Here is a 20285-nt window from a genome sequence, read left to right as displayed (position 1 = left end):
AGAAAAGTTACAATGCATTTTGCTCTAGCATGTGCCTACTTCTAGAGCTCATGCTTCTTGAATCCAGCACTTGGCTTGCGACTCAGCCTCAGCCTATCAACCTGGTTCTGCATACGCGATTTCTGAGCCGGCGCAGAAGCCGGCTTGTCATTACAAGGAGCACCACCAAACTGTGGCTCAGGGAACTTGTCTTGACTGTCAAAGTCCTTGATGTGTCCGAGCAGAACCTGCAGCTGGCGGAAGCCGACAGATTTTGTGGAGCCGGGGAGTGGGTGACCGGCGAGACGGGCAGAGTAGAAAAGGAGGCCACGCTCTTTAATCCAATAGCCTTGGAGGTAATTACCTGCCACTGAGTAGGCGTGCTGGTCATTGTAACCAGGTATGAAAAGGGGTCTGTTAGGGTACTTTGAGAACCCCTGGACTCCGTTCCAGGTCATGTTCTGGATGGCAAGCAGAGTTCCATTTGTAGGGATAAGCATGTCGAGATCGCCATTACCGATGAGAACGTTGTTGGTGGCCTCAATAACGCTCTTGAGAATGCCGTTCACTCCGGGTGGGTACGACTGGTCATACCCGTATGAGCCGTTACCGTCGCTAAAAACTCCCTCAGCAGAGCACATAGTCCACGTGGTTTTGGGATCCACGTGCAACGCCTTCTTGACATCGGCTCGATCGAAGTACACCTGTGCCCCTGGCTGGGGCTCATAACCCGTGTCCATTGGGCCCAATTGCGAACTTGCAAAGGGGCACATTTCCGTGATGTGGTACACGCTAAAGCAAGGGTTGGTAATTTGGCTAGCACTGAAGAAGTGGCCTTGAATGTCGCATTTTCCGTCTGGGGTAACGTCATAGGGATCGCGCACGGCTGGAAATGGACCCTTCGGAGGTGGAAATTTGAAGTACTTGTTGTAGTAATCGGTATAACCGCACTCCTTATGGAGCCTTTCCTGTTGCTGCAGGAAGGTGTCGTTATAGAATAGTATGTTGTTGTAGTGATTGGCGTATGCCATTATAGGAACTTGTTCTTGCAGGGCATCTTCGCCGATGACCGGGTTGTTGATTGAGATACCGCCAAGGTTGAAGTGTTTCTTGTCCTCGGAGGACAAAATAGCGTGCGCAATGTATGGGACAAACATTCCGGCGTAAGATTCTCCAGTAAGGTAAGTCTTCCAGTTGTATAGCTGAAACACATCGAGAAAGTTCTTGTAGAAACCAAGGAACTGCTTGGCTAAGCCTTCCTCGTCGGTGATGGTTGGAAGGCCTGGGGCGTACCCAACGCCTACGGGTTGTTCAACCCAGAGCATGTTGGTAAGATTGGTCCACGAGTACGAGTTCTTGATTGGTGTCTGCATGCCACTTGGCCATAGAAACGGACCGTTCTCACTAAGGAGGCCGATCAACGAACTACATCCGGGACCACCATTCAGCCTAAACAAAGTTAGAATTTACTCAAGAGTTTGCTTGTCATCTGAGGCTTACCAGATGGTTACTTCATGTGGGATATCCTTCTGGGCTGCCGGGAAGAACCAGAAGAAGAGCTTTCGTTTCTCCTTTGGGTCGTCTGTGATTGGCAATAGACCAGCGTAGCTCTCACCAATATCAAAGTCGAGCCCTGGGAACTTTTTACCCTCGACAGCAAATGCTATAGTTTGGTCAGTTTCCGCCTGTGAAATACGTAGAAGAGCGCTCACCCTTTGACTTTTGATTGAGGAAATAGCTTTGAGCTCTTGCATTGAGTTCTGGGTTCTCGAAGCCTTGACCAGGTATACGCTTCTCCACGACTGGCCCAGCGAAGGCTATGGACGCACACAACAAAGACCCGAGTACAGAAAGAAGCTTCATCTTGCAGATAGGGGATCAGCTGCTGTGGAGGCTGTGGCGAGGGAGGACCAGATCCTCTTTTTGTAGTCTTACAATGTGACGGCATAGCTCCAGAGGTATCCTTGCACAATATCCAAGAAGAGGTCAGAGCGATCCAATCTGGCCTAATTGCGGCCCGGTGTCAATCTCGCAACTACCACTACCAGAGCAAGATAGCCCGTGCTATCCGGCAGACATTGGAAGTCATCCAGTAAGCTCGGGATCGGTGTATTCAAAGTTAAATTCTGCACCGAGAATCACTCCTCTCCGAAGGGTTTGGTTACGGGGCTTGATAAATTGATTCTACATCTTTGGTTGGTATGGCGCTCATGCCCTGTCGCCTGCTTACGAGCAAACTGTGCATCAACCAATTGTAGTTCAACCGGACGTTCCAAAATAGATTCGGATACCTAGGTTATGTTAGGGGTGGGTGCTGACTGCCGAAGCTGGGCCAAAGCTTGAGTACGGGTGATTAAGCTTGCAGGGTCATGTCAGCACGGCCGGCTAATAAAACACCACATAAGTAGTGATAGAAGCTATGCACAACATCGTGAATTGATTTTTTTGGAGTTATCTTTTACCGTTTACGGTGTGACAGGAGAGAGCCACTGGAAACGAAGGTAAGCCTTTGGCGGAACATGGCGCCCGAATTAAACTTGACCATCTCGTAACGGAAGAATAAATTTCCAGCCCTCGATTCAGATTTCTATCCAGGGTCATCAATGTTGTTGCAATTTGAAGCTGTGCGGGGAGAAGACCAATCTTTGCTCTTGAAAGGTGGCACATCGTATTCCAGACCTCGACCTTTATCTCCTTGCGCTGATAATTGCTGTATCGAAAATAAAGGTATGACAAGACCCCTATCCCCACCGGAGAAACCCACGAACACCAACTGAGAATCCCGTCCCGCCTATTCATCTGCAGCGGGAACATCTGTAGAAGGGCCGTGGCGGTGACTTGATGTAAGGTCTATATGCGTTCTTGCCGTCAGCACTTTGACATGACAATTACTAATGCAAGTGCGAAAAAAGATTCCAGGTTTGCTGTTTTGGTTAGCTATCGACTTCACCGCTACTGTTCCTTGAGGGACCCTCGCAGAGAAAGTGCTAGTGAGCATGATCACATGTGTATTGATGTGAAAATGTAGGTGATATTGTTATGTGAGGTTTGAGGTGTTCGCCGGAACAAGTCGGCAACGCGCCACATCTGGCAGCCCCTTTTCAAGAAAGACCGAACCATACATACAATCACGCAGCCATCGTAAGGTGACAGCGTAAAACTCGACTTGTTCTGTAGCATTGCGGGGTTGATCATCTTCAGCATTAGGACGCACTACGATGTTCCTGCATTATTGTTCTTAGGCACACCAATGGTGGTACGACAAAATTCAAGGTGTGTATCTTTTCAGAAACACGGGAAGTTGGGAATACGCAGAGACCCAAATCTCACGCCAGGCTGTGGTCTCACGAGCTGATTATCGGCTGTACTGTATACACGGCTCACAACCGGTTCTAGATCCCTCGAATACTAGCCCGAGACACCAAAGGATACGTGATGATGATATCCCGAACACATGAACGTTGGGTCATCGTATGCTCTTCATCCATAGTCGTGTACATCCATGCGCCGCCTGGTAATCGTCCGTCACGACTTACCCTCATAGTCTCTCTTCCACACTTCGGCGAATAGGTGCTTATCCACGGCGAACTCCTCAAGAAAATCCCTCTCGAGATCATGTGTCCGCTTCCCCAATAGCACGAGACTATGTAGCGGCTTCCCCAGATCCGCCTCACAAAGTTGAGCCAGTGTCCCAGCAACGATCTGTTGATCTTCTGCTCCTATCCTTGCAACACCCACGGCGAGACTGTCCTTGGTATAAGCACCCTCTTTCTTGACATCCTCCTCAATCTCCAGCATCTGCTGTGCACACTGTGCGACCGTCATGTACCGTGGTGGCTCATAGATCTTCCGCCCGCGTGCCATGTTCTCCAGACTCTGTTCCTTGACCTTGATATCGAGGAGGACGAGCGTGTGAAGGCCGATGGATACGTTTTCCTTGATGCGGTCGTAGAAGGAGGCGGGCTTCCAATTGTCGAGGAAGAAGACCATGGATACCGTTTGTCCAAAGTTGTACAGTTGCAGGCCGGTAGCGCCAATAGAGGTGAGGATACTCGCATTAGGAATGGAGCGTGTGGGTATAGAGAGCTCGCGGGCGCGTAGGACGAGGTCAGTGTGTGTAGTAGCTCTGTTCCAACTGTGAGAATACGTCGTGAGTATGATGGGACGAGAATATACCCGAATGGATCTCCAACTACAAGAAATGCAACATCGACTTTATCGGCGTCTTTGAGGATATCATCACTGGATGACTCGACCATTTCACGGTCTGCTATGACAACTTCGCGGCCATAGAAAGACTCCTACTATCGTGACAATTAGCGCTGTCCCTGCTACACATTCACCATCTATCATCGGCATAAAACTCACAAGCACATCCTTCTCCACCAACAGAACCGCTGTGTACGCCTCGAGATAGACGCGCGCCGCCTTTTTCACAATCTCCAGTCCTTTGACCGTGATATCCTTCTCATCCGCCAAGCCGAGACCCACCAGATACAGCATGTTTGCTGTTGTAAAATCGCGCGTCAAGTGAATGTACTCGATGGGTGGTGGGGTACAAAAGTCGCGTAATTCACAAAAAAAGTTGTTGGCGGGGCGTGTATCTAGGGCTGAGCGCGGGCCAAGACCTGCAGTCCGCCCGCCGCACCAATGGAGCAGGCATCGTCTGGAACCACGCTAGTAGACCGCAAACCCGCGTGTTGCCAGAGCACCCTAGACCTCAATCCCCCATTTCATCATCGCACGCCTGGACTCTTGTATTTGTATTCTAACCACCTACTTTGGATAAGTGTTCCTACTAGACGACGCGATATTTGTATGATTTTGCAACCAGTGCCTGTACAGTGTAGGGCATCATGTCGGACAAGGATAAGATGGCCAAGTACCGGACGGAGATCCAACAGGTAAGTCAGGATCGTTCTCTTCTTCTTCTTGCCCCTTCCCTCTGTGATTGTTTTATTATTATGATACATTTGAATGAGAAAGAGAAGGGACGTGGGTGTAGTTGCGCGACAGACGTCTCTAGAGGCCCAGCTACGGGCCCTTTCCTGTTTGGGCCACACGCTGCATATACTCATATCGTTGATATCCGACTTGTGGCTCCCTGGAACGTCTTTTCGCTTTTTTTGTTCTACGGGAGACTGGATGTGGAGCTCGAGTGTATGCACAGCCATTATCATTCCCGGCATCGTTGTACATGTTGGTAAAGGCCGTATGGCCCGTACTCTACTTTACCTGCGATTATCCCAACTCCCAACTTTCAACTATATGGCAACTGAGCTGTATCCGAGCTCCTACCAAAGCTCACCCACAAGAAGCCTCCAGCACTTGTGTCACCAACTCATTTCTTTGACTCCAACCTCTACCCCCGTCCCCACCGCAGGCGGCTGCCATCATAATCTTCCCAGTATCACCACCACCAACAGTTTCCTCGCCCCCAATGTCTCCGCCATCATGCACAAACGAGCTATTCCCATGCGACATTGGCATGCTTCTAACGATTCCGCAGATGATGTTCGTGTCTGGCGAGACAGGCGAACCATCTCCAGAGACAACGACTCTGATAGAATCCATCGTCCAAGACCAAGTCCAGCACATGCTGCGTGAATGCACAGCCCTTGCCACGCGCCGCGGATCAAAATCAATCTCCACAGACGACCTCTTCATGCTAATCCGACACGACCGAGCAAAAATCTCTCGACTCCGACACTTCCTCCAGTGGAAAGACGTGCGGCGCTCCGTCAAAGACTCCGACGACAAAGGCGGCGATGCTGGTGCCGATGTAGGAGCCGGCGACGCAGACATAGCAGCCGGCGTAGTAGGCGCAGGCGGCCCTGGCGCGGCCCCCGTCGACGCCTCCAAGAAAGCGAAGCGAGCAAAAGTCGACCTAGTCTGGGACGTGCAATCCTTCTTTACCGAGTTTCCGCCCCAAAAAGACGATGTCGAAGACGAAGAAGAGGAAGAGATGAACTACGCCACCCTCCAACGCCTGAAGAATGCAGACGAACGCACAAAAAACATGACGCGCGAGGAATATGTCCACTGGTCCGACTGCCGCCAAGCTTCCTTCACCTACCGCAAAGGCAAGCGCTTTAAGGAATGGGCGGGCTTCGGCCTCATCACAGATTCCAAACCTTCCGACGATATAATTGATATCCTGGGTTTCCTCACTTTTGAAATCGTTCAGACGCTCACTGAGGAGGCGCTCAAGGTCAAGGATGCTGAGGACTTGTACAAGAAGAATCATGGCGGCGAGCAGAACCGGCTCAAGCGCAAGAGGGAGAGGGGACCCTTTGATGCACCCGAGGAGGCGAGGGAACCTGTTCAGCCTAGTCACGTGCAGGAGGGGTATAGGAGGCTGCAGAGGGGGAATAACAAGGCCAAGGCTATGCTCAACTTTACTCGTAATGTGCATAGGGCGGCACTCAAGTTGGTGAGTTTAATCTGCAACATACAGGCGAAGACGACATATGTGCTAACAAGATGCTAGATTTAGACAAGCAGTGAACCAGACATTAACCCAAGCCGGAAACTTGGTTATGTGATATTTAGGCTCGGTGTTCAGGATAATTCTTCGATACCCTGTGCAGGCAATGAGCGTCTAGCGTAATTTTTTGTGAAACAATTTGGTAATTGAATTTAAATTTGATCTTTCGAAGAACTTGGTTCACACCACAAGCATGTCATTCAAAACACTAGCATTTCTCACAATCATATACATGTTCAATGTCTGAAAGCAGACCAACTCCGAGATTGACTACTAGTTTCTAATGCCGATGCTCATATCCTTTTTGTATGGTACACTCATAGCATCGATGATCAGAGTGGGGCAGCCTTGTCGGTCGAGTATGCATGGAGAAGAAGAGTCCTTCACAGACGTTACATGAAACATGACCGCATATGCCCAGATAAAAAGGAGATTGACGCCCTCCTTTAACCTTGAAAAGACCCACGCCAAGTGTTCATCATGCCATGTGCTTACTCCGCGTCGTCGCCCAGCTGAGCAATGCGCTTCTGCTGCACACGCTCCTGCCTCCTCTCCCTCGCTGCCTTGGTCTTCGCACGCTTGGCGTCCATCTCCTCCTTGATGATCCTCTCGCGGGCCTTCTCAGCCTTGGCCTTGTGGATCTGGGATGCATGTCAGTAGCCGAGCATTGAGCGGGGTTGACATAGTCATGATGTCATTGGCAAAACATACGTGTTCAACGAGAGCGCGCTTGTGCTTGAAGGTGTTACCCTTGGAGAGGAGGTAGAGCTCGTGGTAGAGGTGCTTGTCGATCTTTCCGGCAGCACGGTACTTGACGAGGAGACGGCGGAGGACACGGAGACGGCGCATCCAGACGATTTGGCTATAGAAACCCACATCAGCAAACAATCCCAATCATCCATTGCGCCGCACAATGGCCATCTGCCGATTCCATTGTGACAAGGGCGTTGTGACTGCGTACCTTGGCATACGGGCGTCCTTGGTACCCTTCCTCTTACCGAAGCCACGGTGTCGGCCAATTCGTCGGGCAGCAGTCAGTTCCCGGGCGCGGGCACGTGAGTGCATGGTTACGGGCTTGCGGATGATGAGGCCATCCTGGACGAGCTTGCGGACGGTCTGGCGGGAGTTGGCGTTGGCGATTTCGCTGGTCTCGTTGGGGTCGAGCCAGATCTTGCGCTTTCCGCAACCGACCACGGAGGCCGCGAGGCGCTTCTGAGTGCGGAGGTTGACCCTATCGAACCACCTGGGTCAGCATTTTGATCATTTGTGCGGTCATGGGCGACGGAGGGTGCTATCGCAGGGAGAGGGGTTCGCCACGTCTCGAGTGCTTTGGCGGCACCACAGAGACTCGGCGAGCCTGTAGCGCATGCGAAGGTTGCTTTACGAAGCAGTGCTGGAGGGTATGAATCGGTATTCCTTACATTTTGATGTTGTATCCGTGGTCGTGGGTGAGGTTGTCGACTTACCGTTGTGAAGAGCAGCGAACGTGAAAATCGGCAGGTGCGCGGTCGCTAAAGCGCCAAGCCCGTCATGTGACCACTAGTCAATTTACGACACCACTCAACCCTGGAATACGGGGAAATAAGTCTCAGCTTTCATGCACCATTTCTCTAACACTCTGAGGCGGATGGGTTTTTTCTGCTGGATGTGCACATACAATACCCCGTTATGCTGCAACGCGGCTGCTTCTACACACAACCAACGCCAAAACAACATGAAACTTCCTGCAACGCCGCCCACTCAGTCATAAATGCAGCGACACACGATGCGCATATACTGACTTGTAGCATTGCTAATGAATGGCTGACGAGCACGTTGCTTCCAGACCAATCTGTCGTTGGGCGTGTCGGATGTAGTATCATGATGACTCATTTGAGATCAACTCAAGCTAGTTTCCGCACATCAAAAGGCACCGCGGAGGGTTGGTGGCAACGGATACATTTAACATGCGGATATCAGAATCAAACTAGTAGTAAAGGTAGGGAATAGGAATGACATCCATATCATCTACAAACCAACGACATTACGTATTTACTGGAGCTTCAGATCCTCCTCACTCAACACACCGTACAGCTTTTCAATCTCCTGTCCGATGATGTTGAGGTCCTGCGCCAGCTGCGCAGTCACCAACGCTACCTTGATGTTAGTTTTGGCTCCTTAATCATAGCCTAATGCAGACATGACTCACCGTAGGCATACAACACTTCGTAATCCTCATCCTTGGCAATGACCTTTCCGAGGCCGTTTTGCCGGAACTCGAAGACCTTTGCTAGCAGTCTATCACGCGTATGCTCAACGTTGGGCAATACGTCATTGAGCGGGTAAGCAAGCTTCATAGAAGATGCCATAACTATGTATCATCAGCTCAAAGCTCAAGCGTAGTCTGTGGGTGGTGCTTACCTGAGAACAAATGGCTGATGCGCCAACTCAACTCGGTCCACTCTTTTTTGGTGTATCTCAAGGCCTCCTTCTCACCTTCTGATGCTTTCAAATCCTTCAGGATGACGACGTTCATAGCATGGAAACTATCCAGTATACGACTTGTTGCACCGAGGATGATCTTGAAGCTCTTGTCCGGGAATGGGCCTCTGAGTTCGAATTCTGCAGCCGCAGCTGTCCGCAGCGTGTCCAGATGAGATAGGTATCGTCGAAGTTCAAGCTCCTCCCGCTCAGACATGTATGAGTACGATCGCATCGAGTTTTCGCTCGACTCAAGTATAGTCTTCAGAGGGCCACGTTTCCAGATCAAGCCCATTTTGAGCCACAACAGAGACGTGCCTTTCTTGACCTTGCGACGCGCCGAGATTGGCCAGATGACTCGTGTCACAATGATTCCCCATATGCAACCAGCCATGACTGCGACCACACGATGGAGAACAATTTCCCATATCTCGGGCGAAATACCACCTTCATCGTCGTCATCCTCCTCGTCCTTAACAGAAAGCGAGTATGCGTAGAGTGCGGAAAGGTTGTACGTGAGTAAGATGAAACGACCCATAGGACCCTTGCCCTGGCCGACGATGATGTAAAAACAAAAGAGAGAAATCACCCAGCCGAAGAATCCCAGGACAAAGGCATGTTCGTCAGCTGCAATCCATGAGGCAATGGCCAACACTGCACCTAAGCAGGTACCAGCAAATCGCTGAAAACCTGTAGTGTTGGACGCACCGATCGTCATGGAACACACCAACATGTATGACAACAGGCCCCACTCGCCGCGCCAGTGGCCGTAAAACTCTCTTGTTGGCTCAACAAAGGACCACATAGCGTAGAGAACTGCACCAATGCCGACTTTAACAGCATATTTGAGGTCGTCCCTTCTAAAAACTGCTAATGATGTCCAGATACGATAGGACAAGGGCTGCTCGTCCTCTGGCTTATACGGATCTCCGCGAGTCGATTTGCGATAGATGGGATTATGGATTTCGTGCGAGCCTCCTGGCGCGTGGTCATCAATCTCGTCGAGACTAGCTTCTTCAGAGCTGTCACCCAATTGGCTCTTCTTGCGCCCATGTTGCCAAAACTTTAGCCAATTGTAGGTCCTCTTTCGTGGGTGCCGGTTGACGTTCGCTTTCAGCTCTTCGAGGATATCAAGGAAGGCCACCATATCCTCAGCGAAATCCAGCAACGACGAACTGAAATATCCGCAGCTAGCAGCGACCTCTTCAAAGTCGGCTGCGACTGCCGCCGAGCTGGTTCGTGTTGGTATCTTGTTTTTATAGACAGCAGAAAGAGCCTCTCGTCGGGCGTTTGCAAATAGGGCTTTCGCGTCGACCAGACTGTGGCGGAAGTGTTCGTTGATAGCCATGTGGTACTCTGGGCCAGGTCCGAATGGCAGCTCAGAGAGTACTTCGCGGAGCGTGTATGCGAGAGATTTCTGCCGGAGTTAGTAGTGTGAATAAACATGATTCTCAGACTTACCATTGGTGGTCCCAAGTGGGCGATGAAGACAGAAAACATGTCCGCGGGCGTTAGATTCGAGTGTAGGAAGCTCGAAACTCTTTCTGACTTGTTTTTCGGTACAGTTGACTCATCTTCAGATTCAGCCGCCGAGGGGAATCCTGAGGCTTCAGCAGAGTTTTCGGGTAGTTCATCGATAGAGGCTAGAATACTACTCCGCCTTTCCGTATGGCTGAGAGTGGGGGAAAGCATGTGAGGGGGACTTTGTGACAAGGCAAAGTCCGAGAATACTGAAGATGTCATTGTGTCATTAGCAGGCATAGATGCATACGAGGTCCCATTTGGCTCCGACTGCGCAAGTAGGGTGAATTGTGTTTCGGCAGCACTGCGCAATCCACCAATGCTCTGTATCAGCTTTTCGAGACATTTGACCAGCCTAGAGCTAATCTTGTGCTCTTCCTCAGTACCAAGGGCGTAGTGCTCGAATTTTGCTTCCCCCAGGTTCTTGACAAGGGCCTTGAATGTCGTCTGACTCTGTTTCGAGGCTTTGACAAACGTGTCGCTCTTGAGATCTTCTTCGGCACCGGAAAGAAAGCTGAGGGTGATTCCGTTCAGCATCTCCGCCATGGCGTCAGTAGATTGTATAAAAGTATCCCGAAACTCGTTGCGCGCCGACCTTGGCTTCACGAGGAGTGATACGAGCGCGGAGGCGGTACAGCCCATGATGATCATCTTCAATACCTGCCAGACTTTAACGTAGGAGAACTTGGCAGCCTGAACAGCTCCTTCCTTGGTCAGGATGGTGATGAGAGCGAGGGATGTTAGGGAGCAAGCCACATTGACTAAAGGGTTGCCCAGCTTGTGTTTGGTCCAGCCTACAAGGCCTAAGCCTCCTCCACAAAAGACAATGAGCACTATTATATGCCCAATGATCAAATGATGGTGATTTCCAAAGTATACAGACACGGCCATACTGGAGAAGGATACGAAAGCCGCATAGGAGAAGGCAGCAAATGCAAGCATGACTGCCTCGAGCATACTGCCGGCTGACCGGGCGGGGTGGAAGTAGACGGTGATAGTCGCGACTATGTGCTTGCCATCGTTCCTGCCCAACAGTGCAGCTATGACTGGCACAAATGTCGCCAACGAGCCCAGTACATAGGCCAGCGAGCATTTCAGTATGCCAATGCCCATGGGACTCTTAGCGTACGCGTAGCATTGTTGCAGCTTATATGTGAGCATGTCTCCGAACCACTCGACCCGTCCCATTTCTCGGTGTCTCGCGGGATCGAAGTGACCGGGCGCAAGTAGGAATTCGGACGACTCGTGCGGGCGGCGTTCGTTTCTGCGCAGGGTAAAGGCCTTTTTGACGCGTTCACCAGTTTTCGGCTGAATCATCGTCGCCGACCGTAGCTATAGCACAAAGTAAGCTCTGTGTTCGTTCCCAGCTTCCCAAGACGCGACTTACATTAGGACGCAGAAAGCGGCGCTGGGCCGGAGCCTGCGGAGACTCGTTACTCATCGTGGGCGTCATCGTTTCCGACTTTGGGTGCGACAGAATCTAAGACATTACGATGGTAGACAGGAAGGATCGCGCTGTGCAAGGTGCAAGCGCTCCTGGGCTTCGATATGCTCATCCTTGGAACCCTGCAGATGCCCAGATGACGATGACGCTCAGTTGGCGCTAAGATCGCCAGCCACACGCGTGTTACCAAGGATATGTGCATGTCTTTCACTCTTGGACTACCAGACTAAGCGACAGAGGGGCTAATACCGGAATTCCTCTACAATGCCTCGACACAAAAACCGAATGAACGTCTCTCACGGCTGAGGCGTCGAGCAAAGGCATGCTCAAGGAGACTGTCTCGCTCCGATTGGCCCATCCACTTCTAGCGTCATCTTATGTAACCTCACTGATCACGCGCTTCCTCCTACTACGCGACGCGACATCAACGAAATTACAGAACGACAGACACGCATCCAGTATGGAAGAGGAGGAGAATGCCGATATTGCCGCAGCCATGGGCTTTGCGTCTTTTGGCGGGACCAAGAAGCGAAAATTTGACAACACAAATTCTCCAAAAGCGAAAGCGGATGCAAGTGGCGCAAACTCGACCAAGCTAGGAGTCAGAATGAAGAGAGCAGCAGGGACTGAAGAGGAGGATGCTGAGAAATCTGCGCAACAGGCAACGTTAGCTCCAAGTAATGCGCATGTTGGATCACAGAAGATCCAAGCAGCAGGTTCAGGTCTTGCCAGCTTCCTAGCGCGTGGTCAGAGCCTTCCTCATAAGCCTCATGGCACTGCTACTCCGCCAGCTCCAAGCGAGCATTCTACTTCGGACATGGTATCATTCGGTGGCCCTGCCATCTCCAGAGCTGAGCTGAACGCGCTGCGTAACGGTGTTCAAGCAGAGAACGGAGACACTGCCTACTTCCTACCGAGCTTCATCGAGGACCCTTGGGCAAAGCTCAAGAAGGGCGTCAGTTGATGGCGTGAGTTCCGTAGCCAGTCTGAAATGGTTCGTAGCTGACTGGTAGACCAAGTAATGGCGAGACCAGCCAAAACACAAAAACAGCTACCTGTCTATTAGCGATCGAGTGTCAGAGTCACAACAGGCCCGATTTCGATAGCGGCGATGTAGAAGCAAATCCGTAGCCCCGGTTCCGGAGACTACATGGTAGGTAAAGAGCTCTTGGTGGTACCTGCATTATGACTGCGGCCTACACGGAGGAGGAGCAGAAATCAAGACTATTTCAAGACTATCCCCCATGCTATTAGCAAGTCTCAGCTATGCATGCCAACAAGGAGATGGCTGCTGCTGCTGTTCCGAGGAATGCATGCTCGGTAGTGATGAAATCTCCGGCCGACAAGCTTCTATCTATCCACAGCCTTTTAGTGGCTCCCGCTGTCAGAAGTGACCTTATCCATATGCAGCATACTTAGGCGAGTGCAAGCCCCACAGGCATCAACATGATCGCCGAAGTGTCATACAGCAACTTGTACCTAGTGAAGCCCGAAGGATGGGTAGCCCCTCGTCAAGACGATCCTAGCAGTGCATCTGTTTCAGTAGCGCAGTGTTACCGAGACTGCATACCTGGTTCGGCGCATAGTTCCTGCATAGGAGTGGCCCGGAGGATTGTAGAAGGACTCTATTGGGGCTGGGCTGGTTGTCCGCATCTATGGCTTAAGAGCAGATACTGGACTCTTGTGTGACAGTAGGTCCGCCATAACTTCCACGCGCAGCTCACATGGCTGTCTTTGACAGTTGTGACACCGGATCGGCTCGTATAGCGCCATCGGAACGCCAATGTAACGGCTTTGGTGAACACAAGCTTACCATGACCTCGACATGGCGCCACGTGCAGAGACGGTCGACTTGAGGGTCCAATGGCCGAGGAGGCCATTGCACACACGATGCAGTCACGGATGACAGCATGATCAAGACGGGTGCGATCCAAGTTAGAATGCGACGCGGCAGCAGGACATAGCCGCAAGGGCATTGGGTCGGCATCAGTACGGGCAATGATGAAGCAGTACCTGCACGCATGGGTCAGTATGTACGTGTAGGCAAGGCCGTTGGGCGCATAGCGGACTGATGACCTGCAAGAGTAGCGAGCTAGACGGAATTCCTCACCGCCACAAGACGCGCCGTTAAATTGTGGTAGAGTTGCAATTGGCACGTCTGCGGACGCGAGTGAGGTGTCGTGCGAGGTTACGCGGAGCCAGGATCCAACATCGGCTTCAGGCATCAAGCGCTAAGAAGACGGCGCAGAAGGGCAGAAGGCGTTGTATTCGCGTGCAGGGCCAATGGTCGTCAAACTGGCCTGGGTGAAATTGCCAGTCGCCAGTTCGCCAGGATGACGCATCGGGCCCAATTGAGGGGCAGCGCGCTCGAGCAGGCGGGGCTCTGCTGGACCCGAATATTCCTGAACGTCCTCCCATGGCCACGACCATGACCATGACCATGGACGTCAATGCCACCAGATGCCGTCCTCCCCTTGTGCTGCGTGTCCGCGCGCGCAATCCGGCCCTCTTCGTTGAGCGAGTGCAAACAAATTCCGCCACTGGTGGCATGCACTGTAGCATCCTCCGCATCCCGCTTCCAGATTGCATGTCCCCAGGCGTCGCCATCTGTCGAGCCAACGCATCAACTTGACAACACTTAGCACCTCCGTCGGCAACCACCCATGCATGTACAGATCTCCACAGTCGCTGCTTTTGCATGGAATTGGCGTCCGCGTCTGCTGCGCTTACCATGTCTCGCTGCCTTAGCCATGCACTGGTGCCGTCGATGGCCGGCACTGCTTTCACACTCGCAACTTTTCGCCATTGAACGCCAATTCGCCCCGTCAAACCTTGTGTGCTGATACGGGCTGAGGCCCTTTTCCACTAGTTTCTTGTCCCGGCCAATTGGCTTCTTGAGCATTCAGTGTTGCCCCGAGGCATCGTGCATCGGCTGCGGCCCACAGTCAAGACCGCTCTTCCAGCCCATTCTTTATGACGCTCTGGAGACCGGGTCTAGCGGAAACAGACCTCAGTGGACGCAAGTCTATGCAGCTTTATCACCACACAGGCGGGGTTACGGACTTGGGTCGGCATGAAGGGGTCAAGGCCATGCCCCATCGACCAGCATGCTCCTGGCGTGCTGATGAAGGATGGGTATAAAAAGGCGCCTTGATACAGCTCTTGCACTTCTTCTTTCCAGTCTTCTATTCACCTCGCTGCATATATCATTCCAACTCCATCACATTTGGACTTGATCCTCAGCTTCACTCATCTTGACTTGATACCACTACATCACTTGCCTTTACACCAATCAGTCTACATCTTCTACGCTACCTTACAAACACTTGAACAATACCCAAGATGGCTTCTACACACTCCTTCTACCACTACCCCCAGTCCTCCTACCCGATCAACATGCCACAGAAGCCTGGCTTCTACTACCCGCCCCAACAGCATGGCTTTGGACGCGTGTCAGCATCACCACCGGAAGCTCCAGACAGTACCACAACTTCCGGTGTGCCGTCATACGAGCCATCAGCGACCTCCAGCAATTATGCTGGTAGTGCAAGCGACTACGAATCGACTAGTGGCGCCGCCAGCGTGGACCTTCTCGAATACATGGGTAGCCGAGTCAACGGTTCTTTCGACCCGATGCCACTAGACCGTAGCCTAGCAAAGCAAGCACAGACGTACGTTTTAAAGCCCCATCCCTGCCATCGCAGACGACAAGTAAGCTAACCAGATTCACAGATCCGGTGAACTGAATGCCAAGCATCGCGAACTGCTCGAATTGCAGCAACTCGCTCAGCGACGACTGGCCGGTGCGCGCATGAACTTTGCAGATGGCATGAAGGCCGCAAAGGAAGTTCAGAAGGATCTACAATGGACCCAGAAGAGAGTAGAGTGAGTTTACCGTAACTACCACATTTGAAGAGCAAGGCTGACAATTTCGATAGCTCACTGAACGAGCGAGCTGCCCGCAAGTACCCAGATCAATTCCGCACCGCCCAGGGACGATTCCCAGCGCCCGTGGACTACTAGTCCTCTCAAACCCCTAAAAAACCGCCTCGCGGCCTGTTGATGATACAAACATAAAACTTTCGGTTACGTCAAAACTTGGGAGGTATTCTGTCGCTTCATGATTCCCTGGATTTCATTGCTTTTTCTACAATTTATTTTACTCGGCTTCTCTTCAACGGACTTCGAAGTGGGCATGAAGTTGCGAGCTGTAGTTCGAAACTCCGCTCCACTCCGCTCCACTCTCGGCAGACGGCCTCGCTGCTTTAGCGTCCCACACGCCAGCTTTTCTTATTTCAGAAATGTGACGCGGTTCGGCCCGCCGCTTGATGCAAGTGCTACGCGCTTGCTGATAGCTAGCGAGCGAATAGCGGCTTTCAAACGATCTCTGGGGCTGGGACGGTGCGGGTAGCTGGCGTGGTTCCTGGCCAGCGGTCGACGATCGATCTGTCATGCGTGGGCGGCGACCTGGTCAGCAAGCTCATTCATCTGAGACCGGACGAACGGGGCATGATGCCGGGGCGACGGTCTTAGGGACGCTGGGAGACTACGTTCATTCTTATTTCCTTCGTCTCCTTATGTTTGGGAACTGGAGACTGTTTTCGGATTGGCGTCATGATGATCCCGCTGTTTATCAGCCCCGCCTAGTTCAGTCACGGGGTCATCGTATCTGGGGTGTTTCAGGTCTCTTGTCTTTCTTTTTACTCACATGTTGATGTAAACGGCCTATATGACCAATGTGGCAGATGGCTCTACTCCTAGTGGAGAGGGTCCACTCACGAGTACATACAAATGAGAATGTGTCAGATCGAATGCACGTGTTAGTGTGGGGCTTCCAAAATGCCACGGTGATCACGCCCCCTCATCGTCCATATGCGCCTGGGTGGTGACGACATAACCAGAGATATCATGTGACCCCCACTTACACATCCTTCAAATCGCTCCCCCTCCCATGTATCCACGTACCTCCAGCGCCGGCAGATCGGCTACCCGTACCCCCAAAATGAACCCGGTCCCACCGATACCCGCCAACAGAGACAAATTAACGCAAGCTCTTGTCACACACAAACACAGCACAACAGAACAAAACACACAAAGACATGCAACCAAAACTCTAGCGTTTCAGGTTTCAGATAACAAATCTCGTTTCTTCATCCCTCTCCAAAGAACCAAGTTGGCGAAACGGAGCTATGACATGTTGTATTACCCTGCTTTACTACAGAAGCTAGTTGTAGTTTGGTGTTGGTGTTGTGTACGGTAGACTAAGTGCTGCGGACTCTCGGAAGCAGAGCGGCCCAAGTGCGACATGAAAGGGGGTGTTTTGGATGCCACGCCCATCGTCCTGGAGAGGTGTGTGTGTGGATGGTAGGATAGGATGGGATGGTTGAAGGGATAAGTGGTGTATGGATAGTTGGTAGGTGTGTGGTAGGTCTTAGGCGTTACATTACACATAGGGCATACACATGAACAGAAATCATGCCACAGAACCACAGATCTCGCAGCGATACTACAGAGCTACCAGTCTGCCTACTGCATCCCATCGTTCCCCCACTCCTAACATGTCTCTCCTCATTTCAACACTCTCCTCTCGTAGACGCCCCAAAACCCCCCCTCCAATCCACCACCCGGGTATAAAAACTCCCAACATCGGCAAAACCCGGCCTCACCCTCATCGAGTACAACCAAGAAACCCTTCCCCACCCCCTCCACATTCAAGGGCCTGCATATGCGCACAATCATCAGCTGTGAGGTTATTGAAAAGCAGTCTGACAAGTGACAGAACCAGGTTCGGGGTGAGCGAGCTCGGGGACCATGCCGTGGAACCGAACGCGGCATTTTGCCTCCGACACACAGGAAGATACACAGGGAGATACACGACGAAAACGAGGGTTGGCGACTACAAAGCAGTCGGACCTTGGGGGTTTGGATTGGAATCAATACCCACATACAGCAGGTCAGACTTCTGGCAGTGTATATTTAGCTTTGGAATGACTACGGTATACTCTAATCTCGTAATTCTAGTACAGCTAAGTCCTGGTAAATCCCCAAAGTATCTTTCTACACCGGAAAACAACTACATCACAGCACGACTACGATCCCCTGTTTGCAGCAATAGCGCGTGACATGACGCGTGCAAAGCGACCAGGCACATCCTGGTCCTGCTTGGCCGTCTCAATACCGGTGAGAATCTTCTTGATGCCGACGCCAATCTCGGCGCTACCGGTGATATCCGCAATCTCACTAATCGCACGCTGCTGGTCGTGGTCTGAAAAGGCGCCGGATTCGCGCAACACGTTTGCGAGTTCCGCCTGCGTGTTTACGTTGGGGACGGCGATTTCAGCATCGAATCGGGCAAAGAGGTCGAGTTGAGTGAGAACCGAGCGCTCGGTCGTTGTGGCGAAGATGAGGAGACGGCGGTCCTGTCAAACCTGTTAGCCGGAAACTTTATTATGCCAGATTATCTGCAGAAACGGCTGTCGAGCTGTCAAACGTACCTTTGGTGGCTCCTTGGCGAGAAGCACCTTGAGCGCAGCCAAGACGGTATTGCTGAACCTGGGTCCAATTGGTACCCAGTCCAACAGCAACTCGATCGAGTCAATCACAATGACACTCAACGGACTCTTGTACGCGTCTCTGAATGTCTTGTCGAGCTGTTGCACCTTTTGCATCTCGCTGTACCCGATCATATCTTCGGCTGATATCAGTTTGATAAATGGATATCCCGAATCTATGGCCATCTTTGCAGCCATTGCTGTCTTCCCGGACCCAGGGGGTCCATGCAAGGCAACGGACAACAGCGGACTTGACTCTGGCTTCCTGACCTGGTTCATGTACAGTCGTGCTTCTTCCAGGATGTCCTTGATAAAAGGCGAAAAGTGAATAATGCCATGTCGTAACCGCCTGCCTAATTCCTCCTCGGCAACACCAAAGAGCGGCTTCACGTCATCGAGGGCGCTCAAAAAGTCTACACGCTTGACTTTGATGTCCTCGACGTCTGCTTTGACAGTAGTACCACCCTGGAGATGTCGACCAAAGGCGTATGACGTAGCTGCTTTGACTAATCCATTCAATTCAGCCCCCGAAAAGTTCTTTGTGAGCTTTGCAAGCTCTTCGACGCTGACGTCTGGCTCTAGAACGTTGTTCTTGCGCATCTTGGTTGTGTGAATCTTGAGAATCTGGGCTCGACCTGATTCGTCGGGAAGGGAAATCTCCAAATGTACTTCGAGACGACCGGGACGTAAAAGGGCCTCGTCGATCATGTCCATACGGTTCGTCATACCAATAAGCAAGATATTGTTCAGTGCTTCGACACCATCGAGCTTGGACAGCAGCTGGTTGACAACGCTGTCTCCTACACCAGTGCCACCACCAGCACCGGAGCCTCTTTGCTTGCACACGGCATCAAGCTCGTCAAAGATGATGATATGCAAACCGCTCTCATCACCCTTTTCCTTTTGCTCTTTCTCGGCATCTGCAAACATCTTACGGATGTTCTCCTCAGAAGCTCCGACGTACTTGTTCAACACTTCTGGACCGTTGATGACCTTGGGCTCGCGGGCGTTGAGCATCTTTCCTATCTGTCTCGCAATCAAGGTTTTGCCAGTACCGGGAGGACCGTACAGAAGCATTCCGCGCACGTGCTCAATACCCAACCGCTCTCGGATACCTGGGGGGAAGATGCGCGATGCGAAAGCTCGGCGGAAGATGGCAGCGAACTCAGTATCCAGGCCACCAATGCCCATGTCCTCGAACTTGAATCCTGGCTGAATGATGGAGTTTGCAGCCGCCCGTCTCGCAGATGCCTTCAACTTGATGTCTGTCCGAGCGTCCTTGAAGAAGTCGACCTGGGTATGTCTTGTGAGGATACCACGAGCGCGTGGATCGGTAATGGCTGGCGCATCAGTCTCCTCCTTTTCCATAGATAGGTCTGCGAGTGTTACAGTTCGTATCATCATCCTGAGTGGTATATTCTTTATATCGAGAAGGAGTTGTTGGCCTGGTGCCAGCAGCTGGTTTTCGAAGCTCTTCTTGAAGAAAGTTGCAAGCTCGTCTTGGTCATACGGCGTCTCCGTTGTCTTTCTTCCCGCAAATCCGACTTCTATTTCAACGGAACCTAGGTACGATTTGCCGCCGCCGTGACTGAAGGGATCGTATTGGGATGCCGTGACAACCTCCTGAGGTCCAAGTGAGATACCCGCCCATGTTCGTTGTGCGTCTGTGAGTCCGATTTCGCCTGGTCCACAGCCTTGTGTAGGTCTTGCAGAGAGAGCAAAATTTCCATTGACCATTATGTAGATGTCGGAGCCGTCCGGGTTTGCTTGGAAGTCCTGGGGAGATACTGCGACGCTGTTTTCGTCAGCGTATGCTATGATAACAATAAACCCAGGAGGCTAC

General features: G+C 51.7%; 7 protein-coding genes across 7 annotated transcripts; 3 read left to right on the top strand and 4 right to left on the bottom strand.

Moving 5' to 3' along the window:
• Window positions 1-41: 41 nt before the first annotated feature.
• PtrM4_028530 (Carboxypeptidase C (cathepsin A)) lies at window positions 42-4482 on the bottom strand (the record flags this gene model as incomplete). The annotated part of the gene is made up of 6 exons (XM_001932555.2): window positions 42-1428; window positions 1480-1642; window positions 1692-1796; window positions 3516-4105; window positions 4156-4280; window positions 4348-4482. The coding sequence occupies 6 exons, from the start codon at window positions 4480-4482 to the stop codon at window positions 42-44; spliced, it is 2505 nt and encodes an 834-aa protein (XP_001932590.2).
• A 353-nt stretch (window positions 4483-4835) lies between these two features.
• PtrM4_028520 (TAF19, Transcription initiation factor TFIID, subunit TAF13) lies at window positions 4836-6475 on the top strand (the record flags this gene model as incomplete). The annotated part of the gene is made up of 4 exons (XM_066103816.1): window positions 4836-4883; window positions 5489-5878; window positions 5975-6412; window positions 6470-6475. The coding sequence occupies 4 exons, from the start codon at window positions 4836-4838 to the stop codon at window positions 6473-6475; spliced, it is 882 nt and encodes a 293-aa protein (XP_065966018.1).
• A 482-nt stretch (window positions 6476-6957) lies between these two features.
• On the bottom strand, window positions 6958-7531 carry PtrM4_028510 (uncharacterized protein; the record flags this gene model as incomplete). The annotated part of the gene is made up of 3 exons (XM_066103815.1): window positions 6958-7107; window positions 7178-7328; window positions 7428-7531. The coding sequence occupies 3 exons, from the start codon at window positions 7529-7531 to the stop codon at window positions 6958-6960; spliced, it is 405 nt and encodes a 134-aa protein (XP_065966017.1).
• Window positions 7532-8497: 966 nt separating this feature from the next.
• Window positions 8498-11888, bottom strand: PtrM4_028500 (RPL19A, Ribosomal protein L19E; the record flags this gene model as incomplete). Its single annotated transcript, XM_066103814.1, has 5 exons — window positions 8498-8598; window positions 8655-8816; window positions 8867-10343; window positions 10388-11779; window positions 11835-11888. 5 exons carry the CDS (start codon window positions 11886-11888, stop codon window positions 8498-8500), a joined length of 3186 nt encoding a protein of 1061 aa, XP_065966016.1.
• A 463-nt stretch (window positions 11889-12351) lies between these two features.
• On the top strand, window positions 12352-12855 carry PtrM4_028490 (uncharacterized protein; the record flags this gene model as incomplete). Its single annotated transcript, XM_001932551.2, has 1 exon — window positions 12352-12855. One exon carries the CDS (start codon window positions 12352-12354, stop codon window positions 12853-12855), a length of 504 nt encoding a protein of 167 aa, XP_001932586.2.
• Window positions 12856-15233: 2378 nt separating this feature from the next.
• On the top strand, window positions 15234-15914 carry PtrM4_028480 (KxDL domain containing protein; the record flags this gene model as incomplete). Its single annotated transcript, XM_001932550.1, has 3 exons — window positions 15234-15562; window positions 15624-15776; window positions 15830-15914. 3 exons carry the CDS (start codon window positions 15234-15236, stop codon window positions 15912-15914), a joined length of 567 nt encoding a protein of 188 aa, XP_001932585.1.
• Window positions 15915-17980: 2066 nt separating this feature from the next.
• Window positions 17981-20179, bottom strand: PtrM4_028470 (SpoVK, ATPase AAA+ class; the record flags this gene model as incomplete). The annotated part of the gene is made up of 2 exons (XM_001932549.2): window positions 17981-18310; window positions 18386-20179. 2 exons carry the CDS (start codon window positions 20177-20179, stop codon window positions 17981-17983), a joined length of 2124 nt encoding a protein of 707 aa, XP_001932584.2.
• Between the last annotated feature and the right edge of the window lie 106 nt (window positions 20180-20285).

Source organism: Pyrenophora tritici-repentis, chromosome 1, assembly GCF_003171515.1.
Source record: "Pyrenophora tritici-repentis strain M4 chromosome 1, whole genome shotgun sequence".
NCBI lineage: Eukaryota > Fungi > Ascomycota > Dothideomycetes > Pleosporales > Pleosporaceae > Pyrenophora > Pyrenophora tritici-repentis.
This window is presented reverse-complemented; position numbering and strand designations above follow the sequence as displayed.